Genomic DNA, 19,850 nt, shown 5'->3' on the forward strand with positions numbered 1-19,850 from the left:
GTGTGTGTGTGTGTGTGAGAGAGAGAGAGAGAGAGTGTGTGTGTGTGTGTGTGTGAGAGAGTGTGTGTGTGAGCAGCTGGAGTTCCTCCCAGATGGCATCTAGTTTGATGGGCCGGTTTAACTGGAAAGGCTTCAGGCGTTTAGAGACTGGTTTACGGTGCTGGTAATCACAACTGGTTATCCACTGCGAGGAAGTGAATTAAAAAGACCATTTTTGTTCCGTGGAATCTTCCCTCCAGCAAGGGTTGGGAATCGAGAACCGGTTTCTCTTTGTTCTAAAAAAAAAAAAAAAAAAAAAAAAAAAAGTGATTTTTATAATAGTACATGCGTAGGAGTGTGATTAGTGAAGTCTGAGTAACTGAACCCTGTGAATGCATTTCCCAATTAATACTGTCCTTTTTTTTTTATTAATAAAAAAATAAGAATACTGATGATATTAATATTGATGAAACAATGTCCAGCCCCAGTTAGTTTTCATTTCAAAACATCAGTTGCGGTCACTTGAAAAGTCTAATTTCCGCTTTGGTTCTTCGGTCAGGTGTGAGCGTCTCGCTCAGTTTCTGTAACGTCGTCTCGCCTGCTTTCTTTCAGGTCCCTTGTGGCATCCACCCACAGCTCTGCTGCTGTAGACAGCATAACCACACCGTTCACCAGCTCACCAGAACCCCTGACCCGCTCCGCTTCGCCTCTGACCCTCTGCCATGTCTGTGGTGTCTCAGATGAGTCTGGAGGACGTGGGGGCCCTGATCCTGGGGCCCTCATCTCTGATGGCTGACCCCTTTGGGCCCCTTCTGGACGAAGATGAGGAGAGCGCTCTGTCGGAGGGGTGGTCGTCGCCCCTCTCCTCTTCCTCCTCTCTCTCGCCCCTCTCTCCCTCTCACGCTTCTGTAGGGTGTAAGTCTGAGCTGCTGGCGCTCTCCTGGCCGCCGCAGAGCAAAGGTGAGGCTTCACACTCAGCCCTAAGCTCTATGCAGCACACTCGTGCAAAACAAGGCCTTGGTCAGTGTTGTGATTGCTTTTGGTGTGGGTCAATTTAATGGGTCCAGGGTTATTAAACTTAATTACAAGTGTAAATTAAAAAATAAATTTAACAAATGTATTTGCCGAGGCAACTTGCCTTATTTTAGTCTAATTTGATGTACTAAAATAAGTAATACTAAAACTGAAAAAGTAATTAAAACTATATAGGCATATTAAAAAAAATTAATAATAAAATTGGCAAAAACTTTTAAAATTAAAGCGGAAATAATAAAACCACTCAATGCACTCTAATAGTGTCTTGATGCTAGAATAACTCTAAATGGAATCATTAGTAAAACCAAATGCACAATGTGTATATTGTTTTTCAGAGATTTACTGCTGTTTTGTTGGTGAACACTGCTTGCAATAAAATATTCTAAAAGACCATACATTTATTTTTACCAAACTAAGACTAGAACTGAAAAATTAATGTACTATATTGAGAGAAACTAAAAAAAACTAAATTACAAACGGTTAAAAATTAAAATGAAAACAGAAAATATAAAAATAAAGTTAATCCAAAACTACATCTGTGACGCTGCAGCACAAAAGCAGTGTTGAGTCGCTGGGGGATATTTGTAGCAATAGCCAACAATACATTGTATGGTAATTGTAATACACTTTTATGCCAAAAATCATTAGGATATTAAGTAAAGATCATGTTCCATGAAGATATTTAGTAAATCTCCTACCGTAAATATATCAAATCTTAATGTTTGATTAGTAATATGCATTGCTAAGAACTTCATTTGAACAACTTTAAAGATGATTTTCTCAATATTTAGATTTTTTTGCACCCTCAGACTCCAGATTTACAAATATTGTCCTCTCCTAACAAACCATACAATTATTAAACCACTCAATTAATCTCAATAAAAATATTGACCATAGACTGGTTTTGTGCTCCAGGGTCACAAATAGTATCCCAGTGATGCTAAAATAACACCAAACGGTAGTAAACGCAGTTGCTTTGGAGTGTGTTGTGGTGCACATTGGGTTTCAGAGATCACTAGTACTCTTTGTAGGTGAACACTGCCGTTTACATGTGTAGCTCATTCCAGTTAATCAGTGGTAATGCTCAACCGAGCGTTTTCAGGTTAGTGCGTTGCACAGACGAGTGTCACTGGTTGAGCAGCAGTGTTTAAGGGAGTTTTCTTCTGCTGCAGTTTCTATACCTAGATTTTTAAACCAGCGTTTAGTAAAATTCTCTCTCTCCCTTCCAGCAGACGATGTGTTTTCTGGCATGGATTGGATGACGGAGAAGTTAGACCTGAATGACTTTGACCTGGATTCTCTCATCGGATCATGTGATTCAGACGAGCCTCCCGGTTCTCCAGAAGAGCTGCTGGCCTGTCTGGACACCGAGATGGATCTGGACCTGGATTCCCTCCCGTTTGGCTCAACAGAGCTGAGCCTGGCTCTGCCTCCGCTGACCCTCGACCTTCAGGGGCCAGAAGAGGTCAAGTCTGAGCCTCTGGATCCCAGCTTCACACTGGAGTCCGCCGAAATCATGCTGACTCCATCCCACATCGTGCAGCTGCTGACTCCCAAAGAAGAGGCGAGCGGCGCCGATCCGTCCGACAGCGACAGCGGGATCTCGGATCCCGAACCCTCGCCGAAGCCCGCGGGCTCCTCCAGAACCAAACCCTACTCCAGACCCGAGCCGGATGCTGTGAAAGCCGCGCCCGGTGCTCCTAAAGTGGTGGAGAAGAAACTGAAGAAGATGGAGCAGAACAAAACGGCCGCGACGCGCTACCGGCAGAAGAAACGCACCGAGCAGGAGACGCTGAGCTCCGAGTGCGCCGAGCTGGAGACGAGAAACCGCCAGCTCCAGTTCATGGATTATCTCTTAAACTCACTGATCAGCTCAGGCTTCTCTTGGAGAAGAGTTTCACATCTCCATTTAAAGCTAAAATTAGTTTGTAAAAGTGCCATTTCACACATTTTGCAACAAGCTGACTTACTCTGACATGAATAAGCCATATATGTATGCTGCACTATTTTTGTATTGCACTGTGAAACTAATCAGCAAGTGCTCTGACAATGTGAGTGTAGCATCATTTCAGCTGAAGACTCAGTGCAGTGTGGTTCAGAGCGGGTCAGACCGGTTCAGTCCAGCAGCAGGAACTCTCTGCACATGATCGCTGCATGCTTGTGAACAGATATGCGTTTGCCAGCAAAAGATCAAACTATTTCAATGACTGAATTCAGTTGTTTTATAATGGTCATTTCCAACTCACTCTGCTGTTAAAACAACACCACAGACTCCAGAGCTATGCTACGGCGATCACCCGCTTTATCTCTGCTTCTTTGCACAGGAGGACGCTAAAGAGATCGTATTTTTAAAAGAGAGGAAGGGTCTCTGGACTTTCACATCTGAACACCTGAGCATTGGCGCCACCTGCTGCTCGAGATGACCCCCACCGCGCAGTTCCGCTTCCGGCTTCAGCTCCAGCTGCTGCTGTCCGGCGAGCCATGAGCAGGTTTGGGGTTCTGATGTTCCTCTGAAGCTCTGCAGGTGTGATGAGAATCAGTCCGAGCTACGCTGTGTGCTCTCTCGTACTCGGAGGTGTTTTAGGAAGGTAACGTTACAGAAATAACGATCTGGAGAGTGTTTCTACTCTGCGTGTTGAACAGCATGCTATTATGATGCAATGTTTGAGCAAAGCGTGATACATTATGTTTTTCAGGATTCTCAGATGAACAGAAAGTTCAGAAGAACAGCATTTATCTGAAACAGAATCTTTTGTAACATTATAAATGTCTTTACTGGCGCTTGATCAATTTAATGCGTAAACGTATTCATTTGTTTTCTTTTATATCTTACTCCTAATTTTTTTAAACTTTTAAGTATCACAGTTTATTCAATATAAACTATATAATTAAAATGAAATTTCTGGAGCAGCAGATCAGCATATTAGAAGTGGAGGAATAGTGGGAAAATATTTATTTAGGAGTCTTAGACCTTTCCAATGATATCTGTGACGCTGCAGCACAGAAGCAGTGTTAAGTCGCTGGGGGATATTTGTAGCAATAGCCAACAATACATTGTATGGGTCACAATTATACATTTCTCTTTTATGCCAAAAATCATTAGGATATTAAGTAAAGATCATGTTCCATGAAGATATTTAGTAAATAAATCAAAACTTAATGTTTGATTAGTAATATGCATTGCTACGAACTTCATTTGAACAACTTTAAAGATGATTTTCTCAATATTTAGATTGTTTTGCACCCTCAGATTCCAGATTTTCAAATATTGTCCTATCCTAACAAACCATACATCAATGGAAAGCTTATTTATTCAGCTTTCAGATGATGTATAAATCTCAATTTACAAAAATGGACCCTTATGACTGGTTTTGTGCTCCAGGGTCACATATAGTTTGTCATGATTAGATTAGGATTTATTTGTAACACAGAGAAGCAAACTTAGGTGTCCCTCTGAGGCGACGGGTGACAGTTAAGAGGTTTAATATCCGCCTCCTCCTTCCTTTCACTCCCAGAATGTCGTCGTCGTTGGTGTCTGGGCTTCAGGACAGGAGTGTGATCTGGGAGACGTCAGAGCTGTCGGCGCATCTGCACTCCTCCCCATGGACTCCAGGGGTCGCTGTCGTCACCCAGAAGAGCTTCGGCGGCACTGCCAGCCTCTTCCACTTACCTGAGGATGCATTTCTGCATCTGCTCCTGGGCGCAAGATCCGTCGCGCACCAGCTGTGTGAGAGTCTGGCGGTGCAGCGCTGCGCTTTGGTCTATACTCCGCACAAACGGGCCGGAGCCGAACTCCACGTGGTGCCGCTCCACGGCCTGCAGTCAGATTGGAAACCTCACCTCGCTGCGGAGGAGGATTTCCAGGCGTACGATCCCGGATACGTCAGCTCCAAGAGCGGGACGCGCTGGACGGATGAGGATCTAGACGCCATCAGTAGCAAAATCCGGGCTCAGCTGCCAAACCCGAACGCGGCGCCCAACTACACCTTTCTGGGTGATCCGTCCGACCCCGGGCTGTTCCCACGCATCGTGCGTGGAGAAGAGAAGCAGTGGAGAGTTTGGGAAGATGAAGAGCATGTGGCCTTCCTCACGCCGTTCCCCAACACGCCCGGACTGACCGTTCTGGTCCCGCGGAAGCCCCTCTCCAGTGACATCTTCCGGCTGGAGGAGGGCGACTATCGGCGGCTGGCGCTGGCCACTCGGAAGGTGTCCGGGCTTCTGGAGGCGGGGCTTGGCGCCTGGGGGGTGGGGCTTATTTTTGAGGGCTTTGAGATTGATTACGCTCATGCTAAGCTGATTCCGCTTGTCTCTTCGCCTGATGAAGCGGAGACGAGCCTCAGCTGTCCGGCTCCGGAGTTCTTTGACCGCTATCCGGGTTTCGTGACGTCCGTCAGCGGTCCGCCAGCCAGCAGGGAGAGTCTCCACGAGATCTGTGCCAGAGTTACCCCGCGCTAACTAGGGTTGCAAAAAGTACATTTCGGAAACATTCCAATAATTTTGGAAAGTTTCCAGGTTTTTTTTTTTTTTAATCATCCGGGAATTTTTGGAAAGTTTCCGGAAATTTACCGGAAATATTCCACCCCTCTTCAACCCTAGCGCTAACAGCTTTCTATCGAATTAATCAGCAATGTTTATAGGAATGGCAGAAATAACTAGTGTTTGACCGATATATTGCCAAGGCCGATATATCGGCCGATATTTGACATTTTTCAAATATCGGCATCAGCCGAAGTGTTCGAGACGGGACCTTTATTTTGTCAGCACCTGATCTAACACACTACAAAAAATGATTTCCTTCCTTAGTATGTTTGTCTTGTTTTCTAGTTGAAATATCTACAAATTCTGGAATTAAGATATGTTTACTTAACAAGTAAAATTACTTATTTTGTGTTGTTTTCTGAAAATATTATTCAAATTTTGTTAGTTTTTGCTTAAAACAATCAAAAATATTTGCCAATGAGGTAAAACAAATAATCTTGTTCAGCCTTTGAATTAAGATTGTTTCTTACCCCATTGGCAGATACAAATGGAACAGCACTGGCGGTGTATTTACAATAAAATGAAATATGATGGCAAACACCACTGCCTCTTGTCATTTTAACATATTAATAGCCACAAAAATGTATTTTAGGCACACGTACATATTTTGATTGCCTTCACTGAATGTATACTTAACAAAACAAAATATAAAACACAACGCTCTTTTAATTTTCATTTTAAAAATATAAAACATATTAATGCTTTAATGATTTTGTCATATACTCGTTTTTAGAGTTAGGTGTGCTTTACACGGTTTACACCGTTCAAATGAATTACTTTGATATTTCGCAGTATTTACACGCATGCAGCTGCGATAGATCAGAAGTGAAGAACAGGTGAACACAGACATGCAAGTATGTTAAATATGGAGTTCCTTTATGTATCACACATTAGCTAATATTCATATTTCTTGTCCTAATGTGACCATCTCTAGCAGTCCGAGATCAATGACAACACAAGCTTACATGAGCTTCTACTGTAAATGTTTTTCGTGTTAATTAATCTCGTAGCATCATCTACAAGCTCGTACCATCTGCGCCACCTCAGTCCGTTCTTAATTAATCCCCAGGCATTTTAATTAACGTCTTAATTAGTGACTCGTTAATGTTCTTAATTATGCATCTGGAAAGCTGGTATCTAACCTGTGAGAAGTAAAAGAAGCAGGTTATCTGACACAAACACAACAATGAGGAGAAGAAAGTGAAGTTCAGATTTGTTCCCGGAGTCTGAAGATCAATCAGAAGAGAGTCACGAGGAGTTAAACAAGCAGCGGAGAAACAGGCAAACAGGAGACGTCTGGGGAAACACGACACAGAAAACACAACAACCGGCACAGTTTCATGAAGTCAACATGCTGATGACGAGCGCTTCGTTAAATCAGTGCTTCTCTACTGGTTTTGATCAAATCAGAGTCAAGATTTTACATCAGCGCAATGCAGGGATTTACAATTGTAACAAAAGCGAACATTGAAATGTATCAATATTACAGTGTGCGTAGACCCTGAACAGGCCCAGTGAGATACAGAATTATGAACATGGACTTCATAGAAAAATGGTTGCCATGTGGTTTCATGTTCTCCACAGTGAGTAATTCATTGCAAAAACAAAGTGTGTTCAGCTCAAACCATCTTCATCCTGTTCATGTGTGTATTCAATGTTGTCTGGTCTGTATTTTCTTTGAATTTTTTGAAGTTTCATTCATGGTGTTTTAAGATGAAGATAAACTTGTGCCAAAATAATGTGGAGTTTGATGGACATACAATTTTTGACATCAACAAGAACATGGGAATTGCTGTCATAATGATTAAATACGGTTAGTTTTATTGTATTATTTGACCGTGCTTTTCATGCTGTCAGTGCCCCATCACAACAGACCTGAGGCCCATGTTTGGGTCAACAAACACTGGATCTCCAACCCTGCTCCTGGAGAGCGACCGTCCTGCAGATTTCAGCTAATCAAGGTGCTCAGGGTTACTAGATAATTACAGGCAGGTGTGTTAGAACTGAAGTCTGCAGGACAGTAGCTCTCCAGGAGCAGGGCTGGAGATCCCTGGATTAGACCGAGACGCAGACAGTCCAAGAGTCTCAAATCACACACACCTCAGACGCTCACGGTGATGGGTTTCTTGGAGGGACTCTGCAGGCATTGACAGAATGCTGAGCGCTCCATCTTAGAGATGTAGAGCAAAGGCTCGACGGTGCAGCTCAGGTCCATGATGGAGAAGACGCAGAGGCTGATCTTACAGCGGAACGTCACGAAAGAGTAGGTGGAAGCAAACGGCATCAGAGCCACAGGAGGCAGATAGTTCCCAACGATGATGCCGAGGATGAGAAGCACCATTTTAAAAGCCTTCTTCTTCACCGGGTTCATGACTTCTTTCCCTGCGACGCTCTTCCTGAGGACCCAGATGATGGAGAGGTTGAAGAACACCATGATGAAGAAGGCCGAGAGGATGACTCCGCTGAAGACCTCGTTCACGCTCATGACGCCTAAGAAGGTTTTGGTCAGAGAGTAGGCTAGGATGAGTCCCCACACCAGCACCGAGATGCCGATCCGGATGCGAGTGTCACGGATCCCGGTGAAGAGAATGGGATGGACCACAGCGATGTACCTGTCCAGACAAATACAGGTGAGAAATAACGGAGTCACGTCTTTGAGTCCGTAGGCGAAACGCACCGAGTACCAGATGGACGGATCGTTGAAGTACAGCCGGTTGGAAAGGTCGACTGGCGTCATGAGGCCAAAATAGGCGTCGAGGATGGAAAGGTTAAAAATGAAGATGTCTGAAGTTGAGCCTTCACTCTTCTTCCTCAGAATCTGCCACAACACGAGGGCGTTCAGAGGAACGCCTGCAACCAGGTTCAATACTTTCACTCCAAAGTACAATAGAAACCAGTGAGGAACCTCCGCACACGCCTCAAACTGGTACCATGGTAGACGGTGCCACCCGGCGACGCTGGAGTTCAGGCTCAAAGCCGAGGTGTTTGCCATGATGATGAAATGAGCTGCGGACGTCTGTTATGATGATCTGTCTTTGACAAGTGACTGTTATATCTACTGAACTTCAGACACGTCACAAACAAAGATTTGAAGAGTTTGCCTCATCGAGTTAAATATCGCTTGTTCAATACAGAGGCGTCTGCTATAGTGCCGTACGATTGTCGACGTTTCTCTGACCAGAACCCAACTTGGACGCATCGTCAGTTTGGCGTCTCTCTCTGGGCGCTCCGAGAAAAGCTCTTCCCGCGGGAGACAGAGGTGGGACGTTTTGGATGCAACCAATTGTTGCAGTTCTTTCGGGTCAACAAGAAGATCTCGTCTGTGATAGGACGGAGAGGAGGGTCTGTTTGCGATAAAGTCTTTGCTGTTTGATGAAAGAGGACGAATTAATTTTGTGATGTAACTGCAAGAAGAGCTTCACGTAAACAGGTGATGCAAGAAACAAATCTACCGTAACATCTTGCAAATACACATTTCTGGCTCTTTGCAACAGACAGGCTTTTCAATAGAAGTGTCCTCGACTGTCACAACTACTCTATAGAGCGATAAATATTTCCATGTTCACCATGTACCAAAACACGGTTTTATTTCAGTTGATTTAGTGGTGAGTGCAACCAAAACCTACTCCAAATTTAGTTTGAATCCTGTTGTGATTTTATACAGACGCTGATCCAGTGACTGGTCTGTTCACTTGTATATTCTCATTTCTCACACATACATATATTTGATGCATGTTTGATATTTTGGATTGAATGTCAGTTTGTCTTTTTCAGTCTATGATGCAAGTGTTCCGTGTTTCCGTCCACAAGTGAGTTTCATCTGTATGTGTGAGAACTCTACAGTGTGCCTTTGTGCATTTGACATTGATTTCACTCATTCAGATGTTTTAATGCATGGGAGTTTAGTAAAGCTTTGTTGTTTCCCTTACTGATGACGAACCAACGTAATGCAACATTTATGCATTTGACTTTTCCTTTCATGTTCATTTTCTAAACAAACAGCATCAGTGGAGACTGAATAGATCTTTGTCTCTGAAACTGTACTCGTGTGCTCATTTATATACTTAGTGTTCATCCCGTGTAAAGCTGTGGAGTTTTAGGAATGTTTCAGGTTTTTTCATATGCTCATATGTAGAGCCGTGTATGTCATATCAAATCTGTGTGCTTTACAGTTTTCACTGAAGATAAATTTCCCTCTTCTGTTATTTTGATATTTCTGAGGTTTTACACATGTGGCTGCTATAATTCAGAATGGAAGAATAAGTGAACACAGACAAGTATATCATTTTTGGAGTTCCTTTATGCATCAGAAAATACAGCAACTGTTCATATTTCTTGTCTATTATGCTCGGGTTATTAAACCATCTCTAGCAGTCCGAGATCAATGACAACACAAGCTTACATGAGCTTCTACTGTAAATGTTTTTCGTGTTAATTAATCTCGTAGCATCATCTACAAGCTCGTACCATCTGCGCCACCTCAGTCCGTTCTTAATTAATCCCCAGGCATTTTAATTAACGTCTTAATTAGTGACTCGTTAATGTTCTTAATTATGCATCTGGAAAGCTGGTATCTAACCTGTGAGAAGTAAAAGAAGCAGGTTATCTGACACAAACACAACAATGAGGAGAAGAAAGTGAAGTTCAGATTTGTTCCCGGAGTCTGAAGATCAATCAGAAGAGAGTCACGAGGAGTTAAACAAGCAGCGGAGAAACAGGCAAACAGGAGACGTCTGGGGAAACACGACACAGAAAACACAACAACCGGCACAGTTTCATGAAGTCAACATGCTGATGACGAGCGCTTCGTTAAATCAGTGCTTCTCTACTGGTTTTGATCAAATCAGAGTCAAGATTTTACATCAGCGCAATGCAGGGATTTACAATTGTAACAAAAGCGAACATTGAAATGTATCAATATTACAGTGTGCGTAGACCCTGAACAGGCCCAGAGAGATACAGAATTATGAACATGGACTTCATAGAAAAATGGTTGCCATGTGGTTTCATGTTCTCCACAGTGAGTAATTCATTGCAAAAACAAAGTGTGTTCAGCTCAAACCATCTTCATCCTGTTCATGTGTGTATTCAATGTTGTCTGGTCTGTATTTTCTTTGAATTTTTTGAAGTTTCATTCATGGTGTTTTAAGATGAAGATAAACTTGTGCCAAAATAATGTGGAGTTTGATGGACATACAATTTTTGACATCAACAAGAACATGGGAATTGCTGTCATAATGATTAAATACGGTTAGTTTTATTGTATTATTTGACCGTGCTTTTCATGCTGTCAGTGCCCCATCACAACAGACCTGAGGCCCATGTTTGGGTCAACAAACACTGGATCTCCAACCCTGCTCCTGGAGAGCGACCGTCCTGCAGATTTCAGCTAATCAAGGTGCTCAGGGTTACTAGATAATTACAGGCAGGTGTGTTAGAACTGAAGTCTGCAGGACAGTAGCTCTCCAGGAGCAGGGCTGGAGATCCCTGGATTAGACCGAGACGCAGACAGTCCAAGAGTCTCAAATCACACACACCTCAGACGCTCACGGTGATGGGTTTCTTGGAGGGACTCTGCAGGCATTGACAGAATGCTGAGCGCTCCATCTTAGAGATGTAGAGCAAAGGCTCGACGGTGCAGCTCAGGTCCATGATGGAGAAGACGCAGAGGCTGATCTTACAGCGGAACGTCACGAAAGAGTAGGTGGAAGCAAACGGCATCAGAGCCACAGGAGGCAGATAGTTCCCAACGATGATGCCGAGGATGAGAAGCACCATTTTAAAAGCCTTCTTCTTCACCGGGTTCATGACTTCTTTCCCTGCGACGCTCTTCCTGAGGACCCAGATGATGGAGAGGTTGAAGAACACCATGATGAAGAAGGCCGAGAGGATGACTCCGCTGAAGACCTCGTTCACGCTCATGACGCCTAAGAAGGTTTTGGTCAGAGAGTAGGCTAGGATGAGTCCCCACACCAGCACCGAGATGCCGATCCGGATGCGAGTGTCACGGATCCCGGTGAAGAGAATGGGATGGACCACAGCGATGTACCTGTCCAGACAAATACAGGTGAGAAATAACGGAGTCACGTCTTTGAGTCCGTAGGCGAAACGCACCGAGTACCAGATGGACGGATCGTTGAAGTACAGCCGGTTGGAAAGGTCGACTGGCGTCATGAGGCCAAAATAGGCGTCGAGGATGGAAAGGTTAAAAATGAAGATGTCTGAAGTTGAGCCTTCACTCTTCTTCCTCAGAATCTGCCACAACACGAGGGCGTTCAGAGGAACGCCTGCAACCAGGTTCAATACTTTCACTCCAAAGTACAATAGAAACCAGTGAGGAACCTCCGCACACGCCTCAAACTGGTACCATGGTAGACGGTGCCACCCGGCGACGCTGGAGTTCAGGCTCAAAGCCGAGGTGTTTGCCATGATGATGAAATGAGCTGCGGACGTCTGTTATGATGATCTGTCTTTGACAAGTGACTGTTATATCTACTGAACTTCAGACACGTCACAAACAAAGATTTGAAGAGTTTGCCTCATCGAGTTAAATATCGCTTGTTCAATACAGAGGCGTCTGCTATAGTGCCGTACGATTGTCGACGTTTCTCTGACCAGAACCCAACTTGGACGCATCGTCAGTTTGGCGTCTCTCTCTGGGCGCTCCGAGAAAAGCTCTTCCCGCGGGAGACAGAGGTGGGACGTTTTGGATGCAACCAATTGTTGCAGTTCTTTCGGGTCAACAAGAAGATCTCGTCTGTGATAGGACGGAGAGGAGGGTCTGTTTGCGATAAAGTCTTTGCTGTTTGATGAAAGAGGACGAATTAATTTTGTGATGTAACTGCAAGAAGAGCTTCACGTAAACAGGTGATGCAAGAAACAAATCTACCGTAACATCTTGCAAATACACATTTCTGGCTCTTTGCAACAGACAGGCTTTTCAATAGAAGTGTCCTCGACTGTCACAACTACTCTATAGAGCGATAAATATTTCCATGTTCACCATGTACCAAAACACGGTTTTATTTCAGTTGATTTAGTGGTGAGTGCAACCAAAACCTACTCCAAATTTAGTTTGAATCCTGTTGTGATTTTATACAGACGCTGATCCAGTGACTGGTCTGTTCACTTGTATATTCTCATTTCTCACACATACATATATTTGATGCATGTTTGATATTTTGGATTGAATGTCAGTTTGTCTTTTTCAGTCTATGATGCAAGTGTTCCGTGTTTCCGTCCACAAGTGAGTTTCATCTGTATGTGTGAGAACTCTACAGTGTGCCTTTGTGCATTTGACATTGATTTCACTCATTCAGATGTTTTAATGCATGGGAGTTTAGTAAAGCTTTGTTGTTTCCCTTACTGATGACGAACCAACGTAATGCAACATTTATGCATTTGACTTTTCCTTTCATGTTCATTTTCTAAACAAACAGCATCAGTGGAGACTGAATAGATCTTTGTCTCTGAAACTGTACTCGTGTGCTCATTTATATACTTAGTGTTCATCCCGTGTAAAGCTGTGGAGTTTTAGGAATGTTTCAGGTTTTTTCATATGCTCATATGTAGAGCCGTGTATGTCATATCAAATCTGTGTGCTTTACAGTTTTCACTGAAGATAAATTTCCCTCTTCTGTTATTTTGATATTTCTGAGGTTTTACACATGTGGCTGCTATAATTCAGAATGGAAGAATAAGTGAACACAGACAAGTATATCATTTTTGGAGTTCCTTTATGCATCAGAAAATACAGCAACTGTTCATATTTCTTGTCTATTATGCTCGGGTTATTAAACCATCTCTAGCAGTCCGAGATCAATGACAACACAAGCTTACATGAGCTTCTACTGTAAATGTTTTTCGTGTTAATTAATCTCGTAGCATCATCTACATCTACCATCTGCGCCACCTCAGTCCGTTCTTAATTAATCCCCAGGCATTTTAATTAATGTCTTAATTAGTGACTCGTTAATGTTCTTAATTATGCATCTGGAAAGCTGGTATCTAACCTGTGAGAAGTAAAAGAAGCAGGTTATCTGACACAAACACAACAATGAGAAGAAAGTGAAGTTCAGATTTGTTCCCGGAGTCTGAAGATCAATCAGAAGAGAGTCACGAGGAGTTAAACGAGCAGCGGAGAAACAGGCAAACAGGAGACGTCTGGGGAAACACGACACAGAAAACACAACAACCGGCACAGTTTCATGAAGTCAACATGCTGATGACGAGCGCTTCGTTAAATCAGTGCTTCTCTACTGGTTTTGATCAAATCAGCATTTCAAATAAGAGCAGTACTCCAACCATAAACCCAGCATCATGCAACACGGCGCTACAATTGACATATTAAACATTGAAATGTATTAATATTGTAATAAGTAGACCCTGCAAAGGCTCAGTAAGATGAAAAATTATTTACATGACTTTAACCAAATTGAAGTGTTTCTATGCAGCAGACAGTTCAGAGTGAGCGAACGTTATGCATTTTTTGAGTGTGTAGTTTTGTTCATGGTTTGAGGATCAGAGCGTCACACACCCCGTCCAAGTTGATCCATATGTCTAGTTTGACTTTTACCCCTATAAAGAGAAATCTTACTGTTGTAGGATGAATATTGTAGAGTTTGATGGACACACAACCTTTGACATCATCAGTAGCTATGCATATGGTAGGTGTTTTCTCTTTTCTTTATTTGGTTGATGAGTATTTTACTGTTAAATTTTTTTGTTTTGTTTACTTTTTTGCACTTAACATTGTGTTTTCCCTCTTTCAGTGACCAATCATGACAGACCTGAGACACGCCAGTTGAGAACCACAGAAAGATACAATGACAACCCAAAGGTCTACAATCACACACACAAAATCAGACAGTTTTTAATTTCAGACGCTCACGCTGATGGGTTTCTTGGAGGGACTCTGCAGGCATTGACAGAACGTGGAGCGCTCCATCTTAGAGATGTAGAGCGAAGGCTCGATGGTGCAGCTCAGGTCCATGATGGAGAAGACGCCGAGAAGAACCTTACAATGTAGCTTCATGAACGAGAAGGTGGAAGCAAACGGCAGCAGAGCCACAGGAGGCAGATAGCTCCCAACGATGATGGCCAGGACGATAAGCACCATTTTAAAGGCCTTCTTCTTCACCGGGTTCATGACTTCTTTCCCTGCGACGCTCTTCCTGACCCAGATGATGGAGAGGTTGCAGAACACCATGATGAAGAAGGCCGAGAGGATGACTCCGCTGTAGACCTCGTTAACGCTCATGACGCCGAAATAGGCGTCGAGGATGGAAAGGTTAAAAATGAAGATGTCTGACGTCGAGCCTTTGCTCTTCTTCCTCAGAATCTGCCACAACACGAGGGCGTTCATTGGGAATCCTGCAACCATGTTCAATACTTTCACTCCAAAGTAGAAGATGAACCAATGAGAAGCTTCCGCACACACTTCATACTGGTACCACAGCGGACGACGCCACCCAGAGACGCTGGAGTTCAGGCTCAGAGCCGAGGTGTTTGACATGATGATGAAATGAGCTGCGGACGAGAATAACTGTTATCAACATGAACTCGAGACCTAATCGAGATACTTCATCACCAGAATGACGACCAAGCCATATCTGACAATGATTTCAAAAGTTTGTCTCTGAGAACCTCATATAATCAGGTTAAAGGGGTCATGAGGATTGCAGCTGTCTTTGATCTTTTCACATACTGTATAAGAGGTCATTGTCCTTTAAAGACATGCTGTAAGTTACAGACCTCAGAAACTCCTTCTGAAACCCAGCTGACAAAACATCAGTTGCATCTCAATTCACCTTCTTATATTACAGGTTTTTTTTGTGAAGGAAAATGTACATACATATGAGCAAACTACCACGTCATAAAAATGCATCTTTAACCGCTTGGTTGCACGTCACCATACATCAAATTAAGTTAACTGAACAGTCAGAGTTTAAGTTCATTTCATTTATTCTACTCAACAATTATTTGATCTGCCAGTTGTGAGTCTTTCATGCAGAACCTGCTTGTGATTTTGCTTAATGATTAGTTTGCATCTGTCCTGCTCTTAATAAAAGTTCACAAAGTTGTTGCAGATGAAATATAACCCCTTTATAACCGTCTGTGTCATGTACATCACATACACTATATGGACAAATGTATTGGGACCCTGCCCCCTTCTTTAGAACAGAAAAGGGCACATCCAAAACGGTGGCGACAAAGATGGAAACATAATTCATGTGTTTAAAAATTGTATTTTCATCTCTGTTGCAACAGTTTTGGAAGTGCCTAAAATGACTGTAGCCATAAGTCACAGGTGTTTGGTGATGAGTTTTTGGTTCAAGGTCTGCATCTAAAGTCCAGTCCAGTTCTTCCACGCTGACTCAATCAATCATTGCTTTTTGAACCTTGCCTTATACACAGAGGCATTTTTGTGTTATAATAGAAAAGGCTCCTGTCCAAACTGTTGCTATAAAATGAGAAGCACACAATTCCCTGGAATATCATTATATGCTCCAACATTCAGATTTGTACTCATGCAAATGACTAAAGTAGTCAAACCTGTTCATTAGAAGGATACTTTTGTCAGTATAGTGTACGTGTTTGTAGTTCTCTTTATTTGTGCTTGTAGTCGGCACATGATGGAGTGACATTAAGTGACTTTTCAAGCATGCATTTGCTACTTTCCTCATTATGAAACTGGAGAACATGTCAAAATGACGTAAGTTATACAGAGACGGAAGATATGAGGACACAAGCAGGTATTTATGCTGTCTTCACATGCTGTCGGATTTATCGTAGTTATGAGTTTCCTATTCGGAAATTGGACATGAACGGCCTCTAGTTGTATTTACAGCTGAGAAACTTTGATACCTGAGTTTCTGAGTTGGGCGAGCCATAAACTTCAAATACGGTGGAGGAGAGAAACAGCAGCTTTGTAAAGTTAATCTACATTGCTCTCTCCTGCCATTACATTCATGTATATTTATATATAAATAACCATTTAATGCATATTGTATGTATTGAACGCATTGAAAATAGCATTTATTTGACCGAACTGTAGGAATCGTCAACAAGCATATCTAGATAGCGCTGCGAATGTTTATATGGTTATCAATGAATGTGACGCTACTTTTTGATGGATATTGACTAAATATCTTCTGATCTATACCTTTTGGCTTTAATAAGATTTCCCCGAGAAACAGGCAAGAATGAATAGGCTGGCTGTCCACCATGATTTCTGTTCTTTCCGACAACAAAGCTCTTGAACTTGACAAACTCGTAATTACAACTTCAGAAGTAGGACGTTTCTGATAGCTCTTGAAGGCAGTATTAGTCCTATACCGGCACTGTTCGTAAAGATCCTAAAGACCCCAACCCTCATCCAACACAACTGAACCAGCTAATGAACATCTTCAGGATCTTCATGTGTGGTAACATTTGTATCATTGGAGAAGTGTTTAATGCACTGGAGCAGAACACATCCCTGACCTGCTGCAGAGCAACACTGTCACCTTGTGGGCTGCTAATGCCACGAGTTTAACCTGCACTGACGCCTAAATTATAAGTAAATACAGAGTTGTTGTTTTTTTTGTTGAAAGATGAAGCAGTGCAAACTCTTGCACAGCAGTCACATCACAAACCATAAGCGGTTTTATAGTGCTTTGACTGCAAATCTATATCTGTATAATCTGCATAAGGATCATACACAATGTTACTGCAGGAAAGATGCAAGCTTTGTTTCGAGATGTGGTATAATCCAGCCAGTCTAGTGAAAAGTAGCATCCAAGCGGCATTTGAAATCTCATTGAAATATAGTAATGTGTAAACAATATGATATATGCATTAAATCCAGCAGAAACTCAACTTTTGGACAATTTTGGACAACTTCTTGTCAATCCCACAGTTACCCGCCCATAGGAATGAACAGACTATATATCTGCTAAAATCTCAGTGCTACCTTAACTTCTGGTATGTATTCTCCCATAGAAACTGTGGTAGTAGCAAACTCTTCTGTCATATTTCTAATTACAACTAATTGTATTCTATTACAATTAGGGATGCACCGATACCACTTTTTCCAGTACTCGCCCGATACCGATACTTTTATTTTTGGTACTTGCCGATACCGAGTACCGATATTTTATTGCATTTGTAAATTTTTTAAATATTGGGTACAGAAACCAAAAGAGTATGTATAATGCTAGTTGGTTAGCTTCATTTATCAAATAGATAGCCAAACTAAAATTTATTCAGACACCTTCAACTTTTCTCACATTATCACAGTTTATTCGCTAAAGTTTAGAAAATGGTGATAAAATATAACAAGAACTCAGAGTTACACCGTGTCAGAACAAATTCATCTTGATAATGTTAGATCACTTTGATAGAAAGGTATGTAATAGATTACAATCAACCAAAATAATTCAGACAGCTGTTAGTATGACAGTATTTACACAACTATAAGCCCTGAGCCTCAGTGACCGCCTGTGGTCTCCTGCGCATGCTGTCACACAGCTTCATGCAAACCTCAACTTCAGTTTTCTCCCAGACTCCGTCTGAATAATTTTTAGAAATTTTACTGGTAGTCCACCGTATGAAGAATGTTTGGGTATGATTTGTCACAGTTTATTTTATTCTGCTATCCTCACTTACATAAATGAACTATAGTGTCCTGCGCCCTCTAGTAACAAAATATCAAACATTATATCTGGTCTGAATAGTTTTTGATTTCACTGTATATCCTTCGGTTATTTCCACACTTAATTATGCCCATTAAAATGTATTTCACAAGTTTTTGTTACTTTCACTGTTCATTGTTTTGCTCTATGATACATAATCTTTACTGTAACAGCATTAGAGCTGCTCCATTGCAGCGGCTCAGTACTGTAATCACACGCTCTGCTGTAATAATGCAGGGAACCACTCGTTATTAATCTCCTAACTGTGATATTTTCAGAAATAGAAGTCGCGTTTTTCATCTGAAACGTGCTGCAATTTATATTCCAAAGCCCCTCATATAATGCAGAAACACTCAAGCAAGCTAAACAGAGCAACGCGTGCAGGTATTGGTACTGATGCAGAATAGTACAGCCCAGCGCATTTCACACAGGCTGCCTGATTCACTTTCGCCTGAAAGTTGTGTATGCCTAAGGTTGAAAATAGATGATGTTTATAGTGAATTCTCCTATGAATGGTCTTATTTTTACGATTTTGTTTTAATCCAAATGATGCAGAAGTGAACAGAAGTGCTCTCTCTCTCTCTCTCTCTCTCTCTACCGTTAAGTAACTCGTGCATTGTCTTACTTACTTGTTTTTGACGTATCCGACCGAACTACAAACTCTCCAGTGATGTCTGTGAGAAAGATATATTCACTCGCCGCCGCTAGCTCAATCCACTCGGCGTGCTTTGCTCATCAGCTCGCGTACATCAGCTATACAGGCGTTAATACTGAATGATTAACATTATATTCATTGCATACATATACTTTGTGTCTGTTGTTCTGTTGTCTGTGTTTCTTTGTCTGAATATGGCGCTTATCACATGCTGTGTGGTATCGGCGTTTGGTATCGGGGCATTTTAACGAGTACAGGAGACCAATATCGGCCCGATACCGGGTGCATCCCTAATTACAATATGTGACCCTGGAGCACAAAACCAGTTTTAAAGCAGCACTGTGTAACTATGTAACGCGCTAGCGGTTAATAAACAGAACTGCACACATCCCGCGGAGGAACATTCCGACCGGAGCTACTTCTCTAAGTTCTGTCTCCGGCGATTCACGCAGGTGTGTGTTCCTCCGCAGCGGTGACCAGCCTACAATAGTCCGAACATAAGCACTTACTCGCTCATTATATACATTTAGCATATTTTGAACACAGAAAAAGTTACATAGTGCTGCTTTAAGTGTCTTTAAAAAAATGTATGCATCACATGAAAGCTGAATAAATAAGCTTTCCATTGATGTATGGTTTGTTAGGATCGGACAATATTTGGCTGAGATACAACTATTTGAAAATCTGGAATCTGAGGGTGCAAAAAAATCTAAATATTGAGAAAATCATCTTTAAAGTTGTTCAAATGAAGTTCTTAGCAATGCATATTACTAATCAAACATTAAGTTTTGATATATTTACGGTAGGACATTTACTAAATATCTTCATGGAACATGATCTTTACTTAATATCCTAATGATTTTTGGCATAAAAGAGAAATGTATAATTGTGACCCATACAATGTATTGTTGGCTATTGCTACAAATATCCCCCAGCGACTCAACACTGCTTCTGTGCTGCAGGGTCAC

The 19,850-nt window shown here is 42.1% G+C and overlaps 5 protein-coding genes across 5 annotated transcripts in view; 2 read left to right on the forward strand and 3 right to left on the reverse strand.

The window, feature by feature from the left end:
- The window catches only part of LOC107572342 (cyclic AMP-dependent transcription factor ATF-4-like), a 4,067-nt gene extending 1,078 nt beyond the window's left edge, over positions 1–2,989 (forward strand). The window contains exons 2-3 of the mRNA XM_016258775.1: positions 592–939; positions 2,244–2,989. Coding sequence (XP_016114261.1) covers positions 702–939; positions 2,244–2,989 — 984 coding nt within the window. The 5' untranslated portion in view covers positions 592–701. The remainder of the gene's footprint in view (positions 1–591; positions 940–2,243) is intronic.
- A 370-nt stretch (positions 2,990–3,359) lies between these two features.
- LOC107572353 (uncharacterized) lies at positions 3,360–6,124 on the forward strand. The gene is made up of 2 exons (XM_016258787.1): positions 3,360–3,602; positions 4,530–6,124. The coding sequence occupies exons 1-2, from the start codon at positions 3,544–3,546 to the stop codon at positions 5,467–5,469; spliced, it is 999 nt and encodes a 332-aa protein (XP_016114273.1). The 5' UTR covers positions 3,360–3,543; the 3' UTR covers positions 5,470–6,124.
- Positions 6,125–7,654: 1,530 nt separating this feature from the next.
- Positions 7,655–8,729, reverse strand: LOC107572346 (chemokine XC receptor 1-like). Its single transcript, XM_016258780.1, has one exon. It carries the CDS (start codon positions 8,543–8,545, stop codon positions 7,655–7,657), a length of 891 nt encoding a protein of 296 aa, XP_016114266.1. The 5' UTR covers positions 8,546–8,729.
- A 2,362-nt stretch (positions 8,730–11,091) lies between these two features.
- On the reverse strand, positions 11,092–12,166 carry LOC107572345 (chemokine XC receptor 1-like). Its single transcript, XM_016258779.1, has one exon. It carries the CDS (start codon positions 11,980–11,982, stop codon positions 11,092–11,094), a length of 891 nt encoding a protein of 296 aa, XP_016114265.1. The 5' UTR covers positions 11,983–12,166.
- Positions 12,167–14,212: 2,046 nt separating this feature from the next.
- LOC107572344 (uncharacterized) overlaps positions 14,213–19,850 on the reverse strand; it is a 9,843-nt gene continuing 4,205 nt past the window's right edge. The window contains exon 2 of the mRNA XM_016258778.1: positions 14,213–15,081. Within this exon, the coding sequence (XP_016114264.1) occupies positions 14,432–15,081 (650 nt within the window). The 3' untranslated portion in view covers positions 14,213–14,431. The remainder of the gene's footprint in view (positions 15,082–19,850) is intronic.

Source organism: Sinocyclocheilus grahami, unplaced genomic scaffold (assembly GCF_001515645.1).
Source record: "Sinocyclocheilus grahami isolate Dianchi unplaced genomic scaffold, SAMN03320097.WGS_v1.1 scaffold1737.1, whole genome shotgun sequence".
Classification (NCBI taxonomy): domain Eukaryota; kingdom Metazoa; phylum Chordata; class Actinopteri; order Cypriniformes; family Cyprinidae; genus Sinocyclocheilus; species Sinocyclocheilus grahami.